Consider the following 20,262-nt stretch of genomic DNA (forward strand, 5'->3'; position numbering starts at 1 on the left):
CATATGTGGTGGCGATTGTTATGTACTGCTACTATCACTCTTAATGCAAGTACTCGTCATAAGACGAAGAAATTGTCGTGTTGTTGACTGTGGTCAGCATTGATTGAACAAACTCATTGCGGTGGAGGGAACAGGAGGTCATCGGCAGTGGCGAACACAGCTGCAGGCCTTCAATTCTTTATCCCTTGACTCGTCTTCTATTATCTTCCCACAATTTGAAAACTCTTAAATTCTACCTTTCACTGCTTCCCCCCTTCCTCTCCACTTCGCTCATCTCATTTCATTTGTATCCTCATCCCCCTTTCACCCACATCTCCGTCATCCCCCATCCCCCCTCCGCCGGGTTTCAGGGGAATTTCTAATCCTGGCTGCTGATTAAGGATTATGCTTGAGAGCTGCTGGATTTCTCTCATATGTCGTTGGTGATGCACGCACACACGCACACGCGCACACAGCAGACTGACCCCAGAGATAGCTGTCGAGGCATCGTTTTGAAAAGAAGAAGTCCAACCATGCAAATACTCAATTCATTCAATAGTTTATTTCAAATGTATGCTTCATAAAATATGCAGTTAAAGTTAAGATTTATTTTTTATTTATTTATTTATTTATTTATTTATTTTTACTAGGTTTACAGTCTAAACTATCAATTTAAATCTCCTATAATAATTTACGAACTCACGTCTCTGGTGCAAATGCATGTAAACTTAAAACATTTCATCTTTTTTTTTTTTTTTAGACCTGATCATGCTTGTATTCGTCCATTATTTTTGTTCTTTTTTTTTTCACAAATGGCATCAAAATATACAGTAAATATTAGAGAATACAATCAGTATTTCATCACCTCAGGCAAGCAGGTGACTTTTGTTGTCGTTGAATTCAAAACAAATTTGAAAATCACTGCGCTACTTGCAGGTTAGACATTAAGTTTTGTAAAATTCATTGTAAAGAAATTGTCAAGCCAACCCAAGCAAACTACGAAAATGATTTTTTAATGTAGAAATGAGGCAATAATTTGCCCACTGAATAGTGTTTAATGAATCTGTATGAGTAGTGAAATAAATGGGCTTTTCGACCATGTATTCTAATTCATTGAGATGTACCTTTATACAATATCATGAGGGAAGACTTGAGGACAGAGCGCAGGAAGATTAGATGGAAAAGGATCATGCTCTGTAGCGACCTCTTGCGGCTAGAACACATCAAAATTCCAAACATTTAAAGCCACTGAGCTCAACTTTGTATATTTTGCAAAAGGAATGGTGTTTTCAATACAAGTAGAAGCGCATTTTATTTTTTTTTAATTTGGTATTATTTTTTTAAATAGAGCAATCTAACGAAAGCAGACACGTGTCAAAGTGTGGCACATTCGGAGAGGTGGCCGCATGCACGGTTGGTTCCCCTTTTTTTTTTTTTCGCTCAAACTCAGCAGCGCACGCGCAACTTCCTCGTCCGAAGTCGCGCTCCTCATTTCCCGAGCACACTCGCGAAAAATGGACGCTTCTGCCACGAAATGAGGAATATTTTATGACAGAAGTATCGCAATCTCGTTCAAGTCGTCGTCTGAAGCGGCGGTGAGTCTTTTTCTTTTTTTTCTTTTTTTGTATTTTTTTTAATTTTATTTTGTTTTTTATTTTTTATTTTTTGCGACGTCACTGTTGAGTCCCAAAAAAGAAATCAAATTAGAAACATTCTTGCATCACTAACAATAGCACATTGAGTGGATTCATAATTAGGATTTTCAAGTGATAACACTAGATGTTACCCGATTGGCGTTACTGCATTTTATAACAATTCTATTTCATAAAAGTTTCAGAATATTCAGTCTAAATTGTTCGTAGTCCGTTGAGGCTAAAGTAGATTTTCTGTTCCACTTCAGAGTCTTGAGTGTTTTTTCACTGTTCTCACGTGTAGTCAGGGCCGAATAAATATGTCATCCAGTAGGAAGCCATAGTTCTGCATAAATGCACTAGTATCCCTCTCAGACACATTTGAATCCTTGAAGGATTCAACGTTGAAAATATATGTATTTAAATTGGGATATATCCTCTGTGTGCTGCGAAAACTATTCTTCAATAGGCAAAGGTCATTGTTGAATTCTCGACACTGCAAACTGAAGTTTTTTTCCATAACCTGAAAATGTAAACGCCACACTTCATGGTTGATTCTACATTTTAGCACATCAAGACAACTAATGACTACTGAACTGTCCAGTAGTCGACCTTCCTTCTTATGTGTTCCATATAACACATTGCAAAAGTCTGTAATATTTACGCGCTATGATTTTTCATGACTTCTGATTTCTGGCTAAATTTGTTGTGAACAATATGAACAACAATGAATTCATTCATCTTCCGTTCCGCTTATCCGCAAACAGAATCTATAACAACCTCTGTATTAATAGTAATAAGCAACCGTTTTTTTTCATTTCCTCATTCACAGAAATTAGAATATATATATATATATATATATATACATATATCATATACGGACTCATTTAAAGTCCATCTAATCTCTCACACTGTGACTTTCTTCACCTGAACGGTCCGCTTTTCGGACTTTTCCACTTCCCGGGTCGAGCTCATTTGAAACCATTTCCCAACATGATCATTCACCGCAGGCACTCTGGCAGAAACACGGAGTTCCCACAAAACGTGCTATATTTTGGCACTATTTCAAAACAGTCAGCGTTTCAGCATACACACGTTGTACCATATATAAGAAGAAATCACGAGTATCTACCCCAATTCAATCTTTTTTTTTTTTTTTTTTTTTTTTTAAAGTGCGCACAGATCACATTATTCATTGCCTAAACCTATTTGCCATGTTCTGGCTCCATAAAAAAAAAAAAAAACACTTTCCTAAACATCAATAGAAATATTTAGGCCGCACTAACATAAGGCAATTTGTACCAGGCGACGAGTGCCTTGCATCCCTCAAAAAACAATGAATCGATGAATTGATGGCGATGGCCACGTAGGATGATGAGAACAGGTGGATCTTCTTCCTTGTGTGTTTGTATTGCAGCTAGAAACAAAAATGGTCTAAATGAAAGCAGAAGATCGTATCTTAAAGTTATGGATCAAATATTAAAATCAGTCGCTTGCATGCATTCAACATGTGAAGGTTCTGCCTAATTCCGCAACTGGTTGAGCACATTTTGTCAATTCTAACTACGTGCCGTAGTTGGCAAGCTGAGCCAGATCTATTTGCTCCAAAGGTTACAAGTTTGTGGTCCTGAATGACCACAAAGCGACACAAACACATGAGCGGGTAAACATGTTAGCTGTGCTGCAGTACTACACTTTGGCTCGTGTTGAACAAATTATCGATTTGAAGCAAGTCAAATAGGTTTTTAACAGCTAGTTTGCTTATTAAAACCCCATCTGCCTTTGATTCAATAATTCCGTTCCAGTTTACTAAAAGCTTCTGTGTGAATTGTACCTGTTTTACAATGCTGAGATCAATGGCAGTTGCATTTACGCACAGCTAAACTGGGACAATGTGCAATGTACAATCAGCCTCCATACAAATATGAAGGTCGCTAGCTGTTGCTATCTGCAGAAGGAAGGGACATGCCCGTGAGTTTTCAACAAGCACTTTGATTCGGACACAGAAAGGAGAACGTCGTGGAACGAGAGACGTTCAGTTAGACATAACCAGTGTTTCCGAGCTTTTTTGGCGCCAAGGCTTATATTTGACATCTGGAAAATTTCACACCAGATGATGTACTCGCAGGAAGCCATGACTTCATCTGTTGTATGAATGGCAACAGGTGGATAAACTGGTCAATTGTACCTTCTGCCAAAAGCTGACTATCAGAGTCATGACGCTTTTGAGGTTACGAGGGCCAGAAGAGTGCAGTGGCCTTACACCGTGGAAGATTTTAGGGTCCATCCAGTAGTGGTAGAACAAGTTAAAATGACATGTTTAATTAAACACCTCTAACAACGATGGTCATATAATAATGTAATATAACAGGGACAGGGAAAATTTTATTTCCCTATATTTATTTTACATTGGAGATTTTTTTTTTTTTTTTTTACCATATATCAACTCACAAAGTGACATAAGTGACTTGTAGAGGAGTTCTTTAATATTTACAGCAATGGGTGAAAATAAGTTTTGATTTCATAGCAAACAATATATTTGCAATTATCCATCCATCCATCCATCCATTCTCTGAGCCGCTTCTCCTCACAAGGGTCGCGGGAGCGCTGGAGCCTATCCCAGCTATCATCGGGCAGGAGGCGGGGTACACCCTGAACTGGTTGCCAGCCAATCGCATATTTGCAATTTAATTAGCTTAATTTCTGACACTTACAATAAAGCAACATAATTTGCCATTTGGTTGTACACATTTAAAAAAAAGATATTAGTCATTTAACACATTCACTGCCATCGACGGGTTTAGAAGTCAAATATCCATGTTAACTGGGAAGGCTGGCAGTGAATCACTTAATTCCATTTTTGTTGTTGTTGTTGTATTAAGTGATATACTTCTGTTTAATAAGGTCTCAAATACTAGCATACTGTATGTCAAAAAAAAAATCTTTCTATCTTTCAAAGTTTTACCATAAACAGTCCACGTCTGGAATGATTTTTGTGTTTCCGACTTCCTGGTTGGATGGATGATGAAGAATCATGCTATCTGAAGACACAGGGCCCTCTAGTGGATTTGTTTTCACATAATGTATCTCAGCCAAGGGGTAGAGATGGCTGAACCAGTTGGAGTTAAGTTAGGCACTCCTCTCATTTGGGACCCAAAATGTGCCAAACCACAGGGGTGAATGGGCAGTTAAAGGGTTAATGATTTATATATTTACCAGCAAATTACTGAATGAACAGTGAAGGAAATGCTAGCTAACGACAGTAGTCAGACACTGTGCAAGAAGATCTAAAGATAAGAAAGAGAAAACACACAATGGTAGAACACAACTTGAGTAAATTCTATATTACTATATTATTTTATATTATTATACTCTATATTATACTATTCTATATAACGAATAACCCTGGGCCCTCTGCCACTGTGGCTAGTGGTTTCCAAGAGTTACTAGCCCCTCAGCATTTTCAGTAGCCACCATTTTGTTGTTAGGTAACAGGGGTTATGTGCAACCAACAACAGCTCGAAGAACTTCCTTCTGGTTTCGGTGACTGGCGGAGCCCAACGGCAGTTGTTAACATGGTAACATTATCATATCGTATTTGAATAAATAAATGATACACGTGTATTTAATCTTTGGGTTCAAACCATCATGTCATCAGCACATAGTTATGCTAGTTATCGAGCATACACAGGAAGTCTGCTAATCTGTTTTTCAGGTTTGGTCACGTGACGTTTCACGTAATGCAGGTAAATATAATTAACGCTATGGTGTGCTGAAGTTAAACTTACATTTACCAAATGTAATTGTTTTTAAGTGCAAATAACCCCTGTGCTCACTCTCATCAAGATTACAGGTCATTATCAAGTATTCAACTCTAATTAAGTTGCATGTATAGTTGTGCTCCTTTTATATAAAAATATGATTCTTTAAAAAGCATCTTTCCATTGTTTTTTCCTTTCAGCCTCAGCTATATAAAAGATGAACTTCCAACTATCTAGCCTTTTGTCTCATCCAGCCTGGACACAACACAAATTGAATATCATGTTCATAATAACCTTTAGGCCTTCTCACAAACTACAAAAGGGAGAGTTCGTTGCAGTTTGTAAACACAACATTAGCAAGTATTCATCTTTTGGGCAAAAACCTTCAGACTCTACATTTAATTAACACACGAATAATACACATTTAACATAATACTTAGTGTACAGCCGCACGTAGTCCGTGAAAAGTCGACCTTTCTTCTTCAAAGCATGCAGACGTTTCAGAAGTTGCATTCCCAGCTTGTCAAACTCAGTCGACTTGATGAGTGCCAGAGACGTCACGCTGTCCTGTAATGAACCCGTCATTTTGGCCGCTTCGTCACGATCCATCACTTATGAACAAAGGACGTTTCATGGTCCTTCATTGTTTCAACTATTAAGCTGCTCGTCCCGACCACAAAAGAGAAGCCATTCATCTTATTTCTGGCGCACATATACAGACAATATGTGACATGACTTTCTCCATGACCCGTCTCCTGGGTCATACATGAGTCATTCTCAACCTGCCTTCTACTTTTCATTCAAAATAGCTTTCTTTTCTATCTCTCCTCCTTCGTCTCATCAGGTTTCCTCTTATTCCACCTGCCAAGATGGCTCAATAGGTGTGACGGTGTTACTTACTTGTATTTAACGGGTCGGCGGGTGTTAATGTCAAGCCGTGGTTGTACGCAAGAACGTGTATGACAACTGTATCCGAGCAGATTGGCTCTGCTCTTACACAGCCGTAGTCAATGAAAATGTCAAGCCAACCGCGTTACACATTTGGCATGGTCAGTCAGCTGACTGCATAGATGTCAAAAGGACTATTTGTCCTCTCCATATCATATCCTGTGACATTCGGGTTGCATGCCTCCCAGTCACATTTTAGACACATCGCCAACACATACACGATATGAAAAGAAAAATATCACACAGAGCAGCCTGCTGTATGTATTTGCTCTTATGGAGCTCAACGAATGCTCCAGTCCGAGATGGTGCTATGTAGTTGCTGTATGTTACGCTCTCAAGTAATAGTTTAACAATCAAGTAATACATGTTCAAAAATACGTTCACCGCTGCTGGTAGTGAAATAAAAAAAAAAAAAAGAATATTTGAATAGAATTTTTTTAATTACCCTACATCTATTTTAAAATATCAGCTGACCATTTTAGTACTAAACATATCATTGACCTTATGCAATTTACTATATATATATATATCCATCCATCCATCCATTTTCTGAGCCGCTTCTCCTCACTAGGGTCGCGGGCGTGCTGGAGCCTATCCCAGCTGTCATCGGGCAGGAGGCGGGGTACACCCTGAACTGGTTGCCAGCCAATCGCAGGGCACATAGAAACTAACAACCATTCGCACTCACAGTCATGCCTACGGGCAATTTAGAGTCTCCAATTAATGCATGTTTTTGGGATGTGGGAGGAAACCGGAGTGCCCGGAGAAAACCCACGCAGGCACGGGGAGAACATGCAAACTCCACACAGGCGGGGACGGGGATTGAACCCCGCACCTCAGAACTGTGAGGCTGACGCTCTAACCAGTCGGCCACCGTGCCGTATATATATATATATTATATGTTATATATATTATATTATATGATACTAACAATAAATTAAAATCAATGTAAAGCCATGCATAGGAGGATCTTTTATGGGATCTCAAAGCTGTGCCTCTTCTGCTCTCCTCCTCCACCAGGACAGCACCATGGGCTGTGTGTGCTCAAAGAAGGGCCGGGAGCATCTTCGGAAAGGGAGCGGCGAGGGGCAGAAAAGTGCACTGACAACCCACTACGTCAAAGATCCCACAGCAGGAAATTCCAAAGCTGTAAGCAATCACTTTGATAGGAATGTAGTCAAATCTAACAATAAGGAAAGTGATCCATTCAAAAGATTCTACTTTTTACAATTCCAACTCACACGGCATGCGTAATATATGCTTACGCTATACAGACGACGACATTGTTGGTCCCTGTAACTGTAACAATCCATTCAAGGACAGTCAGTGGTTCTCACCGTCAAGTTGTTATATTTTAAAGCTAAGTATGTAACTTTTTTTGTTCCTAAAAAGAAGTCATTTTCAGCCAAGCCACTACGAGAGGAGATGACACAATGCTGATTAAGCCTACCAGCTCCTTTAACATATTTTCAGTATTTCGTCTTTTATACTTCACGTCGACATTCCCCTGCTCCGTGCTTGCTGCTGCACCACAAACGGCCTCGCGGAAACCACGGACCGGAAATAACGTGTCTTACCTTGCGATGGGCGGTTCACCACCAAACATGCACAAAACGCAGCAACATGAGGGAAAAATTACCTGTACCTCTTCTGAAGAATCCATCTTTTTTTTCCCCCCCACCGGCTGTCCTTCAAAACAGAATCAAAATATTGTACAATCACACGGTGGCGGAGGGGTGGGGAGGCCTACGACGACATATCGAAGCGACGACTCTGTTGTTGCAATGCAGAATTCCAGTCTCGGGGGCGAAAGAAGTTACATACTTCGACTTTAAATGTACGTATCTTCTTTATCAGTCGCTGTCTTTATAAATCTACGGTGTATTCTATTATATACGTATATATAATTTCATCTAATAGCATTTGCTTTCTTTTCCTATGACAGAGCAACAGAGAGTGTCAGTTTAGAAATTGGACAATAGTTGGTTAACTTCCAACTTCCCTCCAGAATTGTCAAGATACAGCCCTTTTTGATACCGATGGGAATTTCCCCACTTTGACCCTTAATCCTGCTTTTTATGACCCAAAAAAAGTTAGTTTGTATGAATATTGCTCGTCGTGTTGAAATTTTAAGAATGGCTATATTTATGTCTAGCGTTGCATGTTGGGAATTTGCATATTGGACAGACCTGAATGTGTGTCACGGGTAGCAGTGCAGTGCTGCTGCTATCTATCAAGTGTGCTTCCTCTGGCCATCGCTTCCTGTCTTTCAACCAAAGTGAAGAAAGAAGAAGTGATGAAAACAGAAGCAGAGCATCAAGAAGGCAGGAGATGCGTGATTAAAACGTCCCTGTTAAGCAATATCTAAGATCAGTCAACCTGCAAATGCACCACGATAGCACACACAGCTTCTTTTGCTTCCTGGTCGCTTTTTTTTATATACTTAGCAAGTGAAAAACTGTGGAACAAAATGTTGTTCGAATCCACCCTTTGGTTTGATTTGTCTCTTTCTTTTTGTTTGTCCACAGGCCAAAATACCATCCAGTGCAAACATAACAGACGGTTCGTCCCAATCTCTCTTTACAGACTTCCTCTGCCTTATTGCCACCCTCGGTATTTGCATCTTCTGTCTATCATTGCGTAACAGTCCTTGGCACAAAAACGTTGAGTAAAAATTAGAGAGTATGGTCAAGTGCCTAACACGAGTACAGTGGAACCTTTTTGTCGTGAGCCACATTGTAGTTACGGTTACCCTCAGTATTGACTGTGAAATCATATTAAGTGTTTCATCGCCTCATCATATAATTACATATACACAACAGATTGATGGATAACTACTTTTGAAATCAAAAGTCAAGGATAATGGTTTGTTCAGTTACTGCATGAAGTGGTTTGGTAACAAAAATGCTTGCGGTGTTTGAACGTTATTTATTACACATGACAATTTGAAGTTTTGGTGCATATTTTAGCAAGAATCATCATGGAACTTGATGCACATGATTTGCTTTGGCGGTCCACATAAAACGATGTGGTGGGCCGGATCTGGCCCCCGGGCTTTGAGTTTGACACCAGTGCTGTAACTAATGTGAGTACTGAAGTGGGAATTCTTTTACGTTCGGTAACTTCTACTGTATCTTCTTCTTGTCTGAATCTTATTGAAGCTTATTGAGTCTGTTCAGTTCTTGTCGTAATGATTTCAGACAGCATCAACATTTCAGACCAAAAAGACAGCATACTACCACAACACTGATGCTAAATAGGTTCCCTTTCCATTTATGATGAACAGAGGCAGGTTCCTACTGTTGCTAATTACACTAATTCACACTGAATACTTCAGCACAAGTTCTTTTCTCAAAGCAATTTAATAAATCGACCTGGGGGCGACATGTATGGAGATTGCAATGAAGCAAATCTAAGGGTGGCTATTCTTCCATGCGCTCTTAAATATACACATTTGACGATGAATTTCAATTCTTCTCCCCTGTTGGTGCAGGAGACAACATTGCTATAGCACTGTACGATTATGATGCCATTCATGATGGAGACCTGGGCTTCAAGAAGGGAGACAAACTTCGAATTTTGGAGGAGTGAGTAGAGAGTCATCAGTGACACGTGTTTTCTTTGGGGCACTGGCTGACAGAAATGAATTTCATCTCAATAAATATCATCCGTAGATCAGGGGAGTGGTGGCGAGCAAAGTCGATCAGTACAGGTCAAGAAGGCTTCATCCCCAGCAATTATGTTGCTAAAGATACCCTGGAGGCTGAGGAGTAAGTAGACTCGCGCACATTTAAAGCAACACTGTGACCTTAAAATAGCAACCTCAAAATCATTACAATGCTACACCTCCAAATCAGTAGAATGCACAATGGCGTGCACTCTGAGGCGCGGTAACATCTCCACGTAAAAATCCAAGTACATTGCGCATAGATTTAAGGTTGGCTGCACTAGTCAAGAAATTCAAGCGTACTCATTCAGGTCAGTATTTGAATGCAATAATGTATTTGAGCTGAAATGACTCAAATGTTTTAGTTTTAGTCTTAACAATGCCCTTATTCTAATTCAATAAAAAAGAAAGTGATTGTCCCCCGAAACCGAAACCTTGACATATGGGTGACTGCCGTCTTATATTGCTCACCCAGCGAGTCATTTTTGGAGGGTGTGTTGGACATTCTGTTGACTGTGTGAAAAATGCAAAAGTCACAGAGGGCTTTGACAGAGGAGGACAGTAAATTGGATTTCGCTTGTACAGTAATACGTGCCTCTTGCTTTGAGATCACATATTTTTGTACGGTTAAAAGGTTCATTTAACACATCTCCAATACTGACTTTCCCTCCCTCTGAAGCGGACATTGAACGTAGACATTGACAAATTGACACTGTATAACTGGCAGACTGGCAAGAGGAGTAACTAAACGTGCATTGAAATGTCTACAAATCAATTTTAATAAGAGAGACTAACATTTTTTACAGCGCAAGGTGCAACTTTTCTGGCCTGTAGTATTAGTGGACACATCTTTGCTGCTAAAATTGCCAAGAGTCTTATTAACTTAAGCACGTCTTTGTCACTTAACAAATGCACGTTTACCACTGTCTATGTGTATTTGCCCCAGTCCTCTTAAAAGCTCAAAACCAAAGTTAAATGCGTTATAATACACCAATTACGACTCAAAAGTGACAAATAATAGATTAACTTCGTGAATATATAAATACACAGTTTACAACAAACCCTGATTAACAACATTAAACATGGCGGGGCTATATTAGTTCATGAGCATCTATGACTGGTAATGGAATCATAATGTGCTATTTGTTTTGCTATTTGTATTACAAATAGTGGCTTGTGTCACTCAATCCCAATATTTATTGGTGAATAAAGGCAAAATCACCAAAATATACTAATATTTTTCTTGGTCTGTATTGAGCTGCGTGTTTCACGAATGTGAAGCTCAAATGTGACTTGATTTTATTTGATGAATTTAGTATGGCAGTAAAATAAAACAGCTCGAAAGGAAGGAGAACCTCGATTTGGACGGAGATGTGGTTTCTGCTCTAATGGCTGTTTCCTGTTGTTGAGGTGGTTCTTTAAGGGCGTGAGCCGCAGAGATGCCGAGAGGCAGCTGCTGGCCCCCGGGAACAAAGTTGGATCGTTCATGATCCGAGACAGCGAGACCAACAAGGGTGAGTCAACCATATTCGAAACTTAGTAGAGAACCAGACTTCCACTAAAGCAAAAATATCCCAATTTGTTTTGGGACTAAATTGTGCAAATTAATCAATCAATTCACTCAAATCAATGTATCTTATTTCTCGTGAAAACATCTTTACCGTACTTATTTTAAGACCGTTTTGACTTTTTTTCGAAAGTTTCAACAAGACAAAAAGACTTTTTTTTTACGATACAAAATCCTATTTTAAGAATCTTATCAAGGCAATTCATACTAGTTCCATTGTCCGATTTTTTTTTTTTACACTTATTTTAGGGACAAAATGTCTTGTTTTAAGCGGCAGGTGGACACTAGTGCAGGGAAGCAGGCAAGGCACTGCTGAAAAATATTAGCATTAGCATTGAAAATGCCACGCTTGTCACAGTAACAGCTATTTCCTTCATTCTCCGTGATCACAGGAAGCTTCTCTCTGTCCGTCAGGGACAGTGACGGCCCGTCTGGTGACACCGTTAAACATTATAAGATCCGTATGCTGGACAACGGAGGATTCTACATCTCTCCCCGGATCACATTCAGCACCCTGCAGGACATGGTCAAGCATTACAAGAGTGAGTGCGACTTGGGGCCGAGCAAGCTTTTAAGCTTCAGGAACTAAAGCTAAACGCATCAACCATCGATATAGTCCTGTGTATTTGTCATATTTGTAAAATCAGGACAACAATAGCGCGATTCATTCTTAAGCCCTTGAATGTACATAAGTCATATTGTGGTTACAATATCCATTGTACTTCGGCATGCTAAATTTAGTCTCATCTGACCTTAACTACAAAACTTTCGACGTTGAGGTATCTTTTAGTTTACAATAAAAAATAAAAAGAGACATTCCCTCAGATCATCAAACTCTAACTATTTCTTTTTCCCTCCAGAGCAGGGCGATGGCCTTTGCCAAACCCTGAGCAACCCTTGCCTGAGTCCTAAACCTGAGAAGCCCTGGGAGAAAGACGCCTGGGAGATCCCAAGGTCGTCACTGAAGCTGGAGAAGAGACTTGGTGCTGGCCAATTTGGAGAAGTCTGGCTGGGTACAAAACAATCGAGCAACTTTTTCCACTCTGCTCGTGATGTCTGTAGGAGGGTAGTACTTTGATGTCTTACTTGAAATGCTTTGTGTTCAGCTACATACAACAAACACACCAAGGTAGCAGTGAAGACCATGAAACCTGGAAGTATGTCAGTTGAAGCCTTCATGGCTGAGGCCAACCTGATGAAGACTTTACAGCACGACAAACTGGTCCGCCTCAATGCTGTGGTCACCAAGGAGGAGCCCATTTATATTATCACCGAATTAATGGAAAAAGGTACGTCTACATCTTATGACACTAAAACGCGGTTTTATCCGTCCTTTCAACCCAAGCAGAGAACTCTTGTAAATGACATCGGTTACAAATGCTACATTGATTGTAGCATTTGTAACAAATTTGTACATGATGTCCACCATGTAGCGTCTTCTCAATACTCAACCAGAATAGCATTTGTGATGGATTCTAGACTGCTGAGTAATAGGAAATATCCCATTGGGAACTTGTGAGCTGTGACCTCACACCACCTTAAATAAGCGTGTCATTTAACATTAGCGGTGCATTATGTAGTCGATTATGCTTAAAATTAGCAGATATGCTGACAACAAACCAAATATTTTTTGGTAGTATGTTCCATTATTATTATTTTTTTGTTCCTTAGGCAGAGTGAGAAAAGCAACATATCGTTACTGATATCCTTGCAGAACACGTGATAAAGGCTGGTGTTTAGGATAACGAAGGGCTACAGATAAATATAGTTGAAATTATATTGTCATTAAAGTTCTACACTTACTGTGGACAATGCCATTGTGCTGTCAGATTTCTTCATTGCAATGTAAATTTCCTGGCTTCTATCTCGTGTACCCCAAATGTGAGTGATGTTCCATTGTATGCTTTTAGTCAAAAGGTCAGAAATGTTCAACTTCCTAGTTTTATAAAACATTAGTAGATCACACCGCTCCAACGAGATTGAACTACTATTGAACAATAACAAAAGTGGGAGTGACAAATGTGTGTTTGTAGCTCCGTCTAAGCAGTCTTGCTCATGGAATGGACAGATGGGGCCCTTTCAAAAAAATGTGAATTTACCAGAAGAAGACAAAGATGCAAATTGAGCATGTAAATCCCAGTTTGCATGCATTTCCCTTTACATGTTTGCTCATACTTGTGCATACAGGTAGTTTATTAGACTTCCTAAAGAGTGATGAAGGCAATCGCATCCCACTTCCCAAGCTCATCGACTTCTCTGCCCAGGTGAGAGTCTCTCAGTCACATTTAGAGATTCCGCCGTCAACTGTAATTAGAGCATATCTAGAGGTCATGTTGCAATGTGCATATGGGATGTATCCCATTAGTTGAATCATGCATAAAATGAGCCGAAAGTAAAGCACCAACAGGGCTTTCCCCACCATTGCTAATATTGAGTATTAAGGTCACACTGAAAAAAAACAACAACCTCAAACTACAATTTTTTAAAAATTAGGACTTTATTCTGATCATTCTACATTTTATTCTCACAATATTTTGCTCCTCATACTCCTTCATAGTTTACAAAAGTATGCCAACAGAAATTGCAACAAAAAAAATCATGTGTTGAGTAGTTACGTGAATTGCATTGTTCTGCTTGATGCACAGGAGTTAATGATTTTCCATTGCGATCCTTTTTGTCACAACTATGCCTCGGGATTCTTTACTTACTCTTTTACTGTGAGTTGTTTATTTCTAGATTGCAGAGGGCATGGCCTACATTGAGCAGAGGAACTACATCCACCGGGACTTGAGGGCCGCCAACATCCTGGTCAATAAGGCTTTAGTCTGCAAAATTGCCGACTTTGGCCTCGCCCGCGTCATTGAAGACAACGAATACACAGCAAGGGAAGGTTGGACATACTACAGTATTATTCATTCATTCATCTTCCGTTCCGCTTCTCCTCACTAGGGTCGCGAGTTTGCTGGAGCTTATCCCAGCTATCTTTGGGCGAGAGGCGGGGTACACCCTGAACTGGTCGCCAGCCAATCGCAGGGCACATAGAAACAAACAACCATTCGCACTCACATTCACACCTATGGGAAATTTAGAGTCTTCGATCAACCTAGCACGCGTGTTTTTGAGATGTGGGCGGAAACCGGAGTGCCCGGAGAAAACTGTGAGGCACATGTGCTAACCAGTTGTTCACCGTGCCTCCACAGTATTATTATTATTTATTTATTTTTTTTCTTCAACTAGCTAGGAATCCAGAAGAACTAATGACCTTCCAGTGGCAGCCAGGATTACTCTTTTTTAAGGAAGAGAGAGATTTGCGAAATGGCTGATCCTGACTCTGAGGTTTACCATGAATGTATGAAAAGATGTGTGGATTACAAGTTTGAATACTATTTTTGTGATTCTCCAGGAGCAAGATTCCCCATTAAATGGACAGCCCCTGAAGCCATTAACTATGGCTGTTTCACTATTAAGTCGGACGTCTGGTCTTTTGGTATTTTGCTGACGGAGATCATCAGTTATGGACGCACACCGTACCCAGGTAACAACTTCACCATTGATGCAGTATTAAGTGCCACCACTATACAGGATATCTTGAAGTGACTCTTTTGCAGTGTTTTTTTTTTTGCAGTAGTATACATGTACTCACTATGATGCTTTTGCATGCGGGAAAGGAGAGCCACAGCCTTTTATGGAACAACGGGAGAACAGTACTGCAAACTCATGCAGAAGCAGCTGTTGGCCACAGCTCGCTGCCAGGCACTCACAAACAGATTCGCAGACGTCACACGTCAACCCACCATGCCCTGCCTCGAAGTCGCATGCTTGTGTCTAACACAGACACTACAATATGTTTACTATTTCCTTGACATTTAATAATGACTCATTTTGGCTAATTGCTAATATGTTTATAATGTGTTTAAAAAGTTTGTTTAAAGTTTCAATGTGTTTAACGAGTGGGGTAGAGGTTTAACCACAGAACAAATGAAATGTTTATATGGTCTCTCTATATTGCGGGTGGGTCTGGAACGTATCCACTGCACTTAAGAGGGATTGGCTGTATTTCTAAAGCTCTCTGGAAATCAATGATTAGAGTCTTAAGACAAATATTGTATGTCAGCAGCGTCAACCTCAAGACTAAACGTCATATTCGTCCATTCCACAGATATTGTATCAGAAAAACATGTCTGAATGGTTTTGAAATGATCGAATCATACACATTCGAGAGGGATTTTATTTTAATTTCACAGTATTATTGTGCTGGGCCAAGTTCTAGAGATTAGTATCAAACCCACACTAGCACCCTTTAGTGCAGTTCAACTGGTCTCGGAGTGTGAACATAGTAACCGAACTCTAATATGCGTCATCAAATCAACTGGTTCTGGTTTTGGTGCGGTTCCAAACAAACTGGACTTAATTTGTTTAGAGACGAGAGAGCCTTGAGGCGTTCCAAATGGGAAAGAAATTAAGTTTGACCATTGATCAAGTTGCATCAATTGATTTGCAGCACAGAACGCAAAATGGTGAGCTGAAAATTGATGTTCACTTGTAAAGTCTGTTTTGACTCACAAATTTGTTTCACGAAATGTCACGTGAACTTCATTACAAACCATGCCTCAGATAGCGAAAGCTGTGCCAGCTGCATGTATACACAGAGTGCACAGTGTAGGAAAGAAGAGGAATGTGTCATACAACAGGGCTGATCTAAATTGTAGATATCGATTAAGAAAAACACACACACAAAACAGCTTCTAATCTTCATTGTGATCGCGTGAGTTTTGTGTTGGTCATCTTCAAGGTGTCATTACATTGTGGTTGGATTGGTTCTGAGTTGGCGATTTTTTATTTTTTTTTCAACCGTATTATACTACTACCACAACAAAGAGAACTTAGCTGCTTAGCCCCGCCCACAAAATCAGGAAAATTCCAAAGGTGAAAAAGATGCTCAAGCTATATCTCAACAATTCTAGCACTATAATGGTATAAGTCTTTATATAGCTTGTCAGCACTTCAAACATATCGAATGTATTTAGAAACAAAAACACGGATATCTACTTAGAGCCCCTTTAATGCTCAAGAGGTGGTTATTCACCAAATCCCACGAGTAATGGAAGTGATTTTATTTTCAGGGATGACCAACCCAGAGGTGATCCGTTCCCTGGAGAAGGGCTACCGGATGCAGCGTCAGGACAGTTGTCCCAAGGAACTCTATGACATCATGCTAGAGTGTTGGAAGAACAAACCAGATGACCGTCCAACCTTTGATTACCTGCAGAGTGTCCTGGAGGATTTTTACACAGCCACAGAAAGCCAGTACCAGCAGCAACCATGACTCGCAGCCATTGTTTCTGTGCAGTCTCATGATGTAGTATTTGTATAAAAACGTTATAGTAGGAATTTCCCGTGTCCTCTGTCCATGTACCGCTCAATCACCGGATGTCTCAGCAGGCTGTGGACACAATTTCTTCCAAAGAAGCCCCACTTTGAAACAGCGGAAATGTTTTTTTTGTTTGTTTGGTTGTTTTTTTTTTTTGTTTACCCGAGCTTGTGTTGTCAAAGGCCAAGGTCTCCAGAATGGCCTGTGACCACAATTAGCGCACATACTTTTGCTAGGTTAAAATTGTATGCAAGTATGAATGATAAAAACAGTAATGAATCCTCAAAGATCCAAATTTTGGAAAGAATGAGGCCTTTTTGTTTATTTTACAACGTACAACAATAAGCACTTATTCAGCATTCAACTGCATACTGCTGAACACGGTGATTATGTTCTGTAATTCTTTAATTAGCAACAACAACAAAATGTAAAAAAATAATATAAAAAAAATTATGTTTTCACTCCAGCATGTCCACCATCTTTGTGGAATGCGTGACAGAAGTCATCAACTGAAAAGTAGACCTACTTTACAAACTGCTTTGTCTTTTATTTATACACCGTGCATCATTGTGAGAGTTATAATGTGATGTGCAAATTATAGGACTGATTTAAAAATGATCAATGTTATGACCATTTTTATTAAGTGGTCATTTCTTTGTGCCTTTTCCTGTGTCTATGTATATTTTGTTTTCTTTTTCTGTACTTGAAGTATGCCTAAATGTTTAATGTTGTAATTACTCCTTAGTCATTGATTTAGGAAAGAAAGAAAGTTCAGTCACATATAATTAGCCTTCATTTTGTTCTTTGAAAAAATAAGTTATTTAGATGTTAAGTTCTGCCATAATGAATTGCTCACATTATAATATCACATTCACTGCCATTGACGGCTTTAGAAGTCAAATATCCATGTTAACAGGAAAGGCTGGCAGTGAATGAGTTTTTAAGTGAAATACTAAACAATAATATGTGACTTTGCAATGGTCTTTTTAGAATTTTTGTAAAGAAGCAATGGATGACAATATTAATTATATTGATTCTATACATAGAATCAAGAGCCCAGATTTTTTTTTAAATCGCCCTACTTGTTAATTAGTGGCGATTCAGTAAACATAAACATGTTTTCAAATAAAATATTTTAATATTAAGAAACATTTATTTGTTCCAGGTGTGTAATGCCATGAGGACAGGAAGTTACATTTAGACTGTTTTTTTCTTGATATATGAGGAGCCTACTATACTGAATCAGTCCCATCCAGATTGGGCACCATTTCTACACCCGAGTCACAGGTGACAGTGACTGCCTCTGTCCCAGACAGGAAAAGAGAGAATCACAAAAGACTGTGAGTACACCTGTAATGAATGAGACAGCGATGAATGACACCACAACATATGGAGGACCAACATCAAGCAGATGAAGAAGCAGAGGCTGTGGCTGAGGTTTGAGTCAGCTGATGAGAGACCGATGGCAGAGAAGAGAGAAGAGAACCGAGCCCTGCAGTGTGAGCTTGACAGGAGGATCGTTTCTTTAAAGGATATTGACGTAAAGTCAAGTACTTACACAGGAATTCCACACTTTGAAGTCTTGGTCTGTGCACTGGCAAACATGAGCTCCTGTGTGGTTGCGAAACACAGCTGATAATAATAATTTTATGCAATTTTTTTTTTTTAAATAAAAGATACATTTCCCTTTTGTCAATTATTCCTTCCTTTAATCTGAGCTAATTTTAACGTATGTTGAAGGAAGGATCAGTTAGTTTCATGAACTTTATTAGATAACAAACTGTAAATAAAAACCACAATGTAACAGTATTGCAATAACAGTGCAAATGCATATGACACATTTATAGCTCTAAAGTAAATGTAAAGTTCCAGTGCACCGATCCAACCTATTTATAATGTTTTTGCCATGTATCCGTTTCTGGATTCGAGGACTGATTTTTGTAAATTTCCTTTCCTTTCTTGCATTTTAACATGTGACTAAACAGCCTGCAAAGACTTTTGGTGTCTTCAGATTCTCGTTTTTGCTTTGGTACTTTGCTTTCTTTTCCCAAGTAGAGCAAAATCACCCAGAAGTACTTTAAAAATGGGTTGTACAAATTCTAACAATGCTTAGAAAAGGTGCTTCGGTGAAACCTTTGACCCAACTTTAGCATAGGTTAGTTACTCCTGACCAACCTCTACAAAAAGAAAGGAGATACTATGTGTTACCCACAGGCCTTTGCAGCAGCAATAGTAAAAGCAACACGCCACAGACGAAGTTTACCGACGACGAGGAAACGCTGGAGTTTCATGCAGGAGAATTTAAAAAAAAGAAAAACAACGCTTATATTTAAATGACAAATAGTACAGACCAGTATACATAAAAGTATTAAGAATACTGTCTTACAGAACAGCGCGAATGTGTTGGAAAAGAGGATTCAAATTCATTTTAAACAGTGCTGTCCTTTCCTATCGTAAAATATCTGTAACTCTTAGTGTGGGCCTGGTGATGGGCGGTTGTGATGTCAGCGAGCAATGGTGAAAGAGCAAAGGGACATTTCAGCTTGAACGTGGGCTCAAGTCAGAGCGTGAGTGTGGCGTGACTGGGCGTGACTTGTGGCTGTTAGCAGCTCTTGTATCAAGGTGCATTCTGTTTAGGCTTTACATGATCAGGATTTTTGGAGCCGATAACCGATCAGCGTGTTTTTAAAAAAACGATAACCGATTACCGATCCGATCACGGGCTGGAGCAATGTTATCTATTTAAATGACTTGTTCCTTTACTGTCTATACTTGTGTACTGTATACTGAGTATGTTCAAACACCGCCAATAAGTTTTTTTACAGACAAGATTTAAAAACATTTTAATTGGCCGTCAGGTATTTACAGTATACGTCACAAGACATGTGACAAGGCTAAAAATGAACTAGCTTTTGAATTCAAACATACAGACGGCAACGGGGAATCAATGTCTTTTGAGGAGCCGTTCAATAACGTCATTGATCGGATCGGCGAATTATAACGTTAAAGCCGATTATCCTATCTCCATAATAATGATAATTATCGGCCAATACCGATGACGCCGATCAGATCGGTATAAAGTATATTTCTGTTACCACTCATGGTAATAAAGCGAGTGAAGTGCATCAGTGACTGTGTCATCCTTCACCACATACGAGGGGATTACACTATGTAAGTAAGCACAAAGGTTAAGGGAAGGCGTGATAAAGATTTGGAGATTTGACTTTCCGAAGTGGCCCATAGTTTCTCAAACGGTTGCTTCAAACATGGCCGCCACATCCCACAATGCAATGCGGTTCGCTAACTGTTCCCAAAGCGGATATGAAGAAAAAAACTAG

The 20,262-nt window shown here is 39.5% G+C and overlaps 1 protein-coding gene across 5 annotated transcripts; it reads left to right on the forward strand.

Annotated features, from left to right (window-relative positions):
* The first annotated feature begins 1,416 nt into the window (after positions 1-1,416).
* hck (HCK proto-oncogene, Src family tyrosine kinase) lies at positions 1,417-18,610 on the forward strand. 5 transcript variants are annotated; one of them, XM_061767924.1, is made up of 13 exons: positions 1,417-1,574; positions 7,340-7,468; positions 8,848-8,881; positions 9,813-9,906; positions 9,994-10,089; positions 11,397-11,500; positions 11,946-12,095; positions 12,414-12,566; positions 12,660-12,842; positions 13,741-13,817; positions 14,290-14,443; positions 14,957-15,088; positions 16,677-18,610. In XM_061767924.1, exons 2-13 carry the CDS (start codon positions 7,349-7,351, stop codon positions 16,877-16,879), a joined length of 1,500 nt encoding a protein of 499 aa, XP_061623908.1. In that variant the 5' UTR covers positions 1,417-1,574; positions 7,340-7,348; the 3' UTR covers positions 16,880-18,610. The 5 variants fall into 5 exon arrangements, with proteins under 5 accessions (XP_061623908.1, XP_061623899.1, XP_061623936.1 ...); XM_061767915.1 differs by lacking the exon at positions 1,417-1,574 and adding an exon at positions 5,099-5,188; XM_061767952.1 differs by lacking the exons at positions 1,417-1,574; positions 16,677-18,610 and adding exons at positions 5,099-5,188; positions 15,162-16,670.
* Positions 18,611-20,262: the final 1,652 nt, after the last annotated feature.

Source organism: Phyllopteryx taeniolatus, chromosome 1, assembly GCF_024500385.1.
Source record: "Phyllopteryx taeniolatus isolate TA_2022b chromosome 1, UOR_Ptae_1.2, whole genome shotgun sequence".
In the NCBI taxonomy this organism is placed as follows: domain Eukaryota; kingdom Metazoa; phylum Chordata; class Actinopteri; order Syngnathiformes; family Syngnathidae; genus Phyllopteryx; species Phyllopteryx taeniolatus.

Bases quoted from the DNA above. Each gene is read 5' to 3' on its own strand.
- hck (XM_061767915.1), top strand. From the start codon at position 5,111: ATGTGCAACCAACAACAGCTCGAAGAACTTCCTTCTGGTTTCGGTGAC. The intron at 7,469-8,847 runs GTAAGCAATCAC...GTTTGTCCACAG, and splicing joins CAGCAGGAAATTCCAAAGCT to GCCAAAATACCATCCAGTGC. The intron at 11,501-11,945 runs GTGAGTCAACCA...CCGTGATCACAG, and splicing joins AGACAGCGAGACCAACAAGG to GAAGCTTCTCTCTGTCCGTC.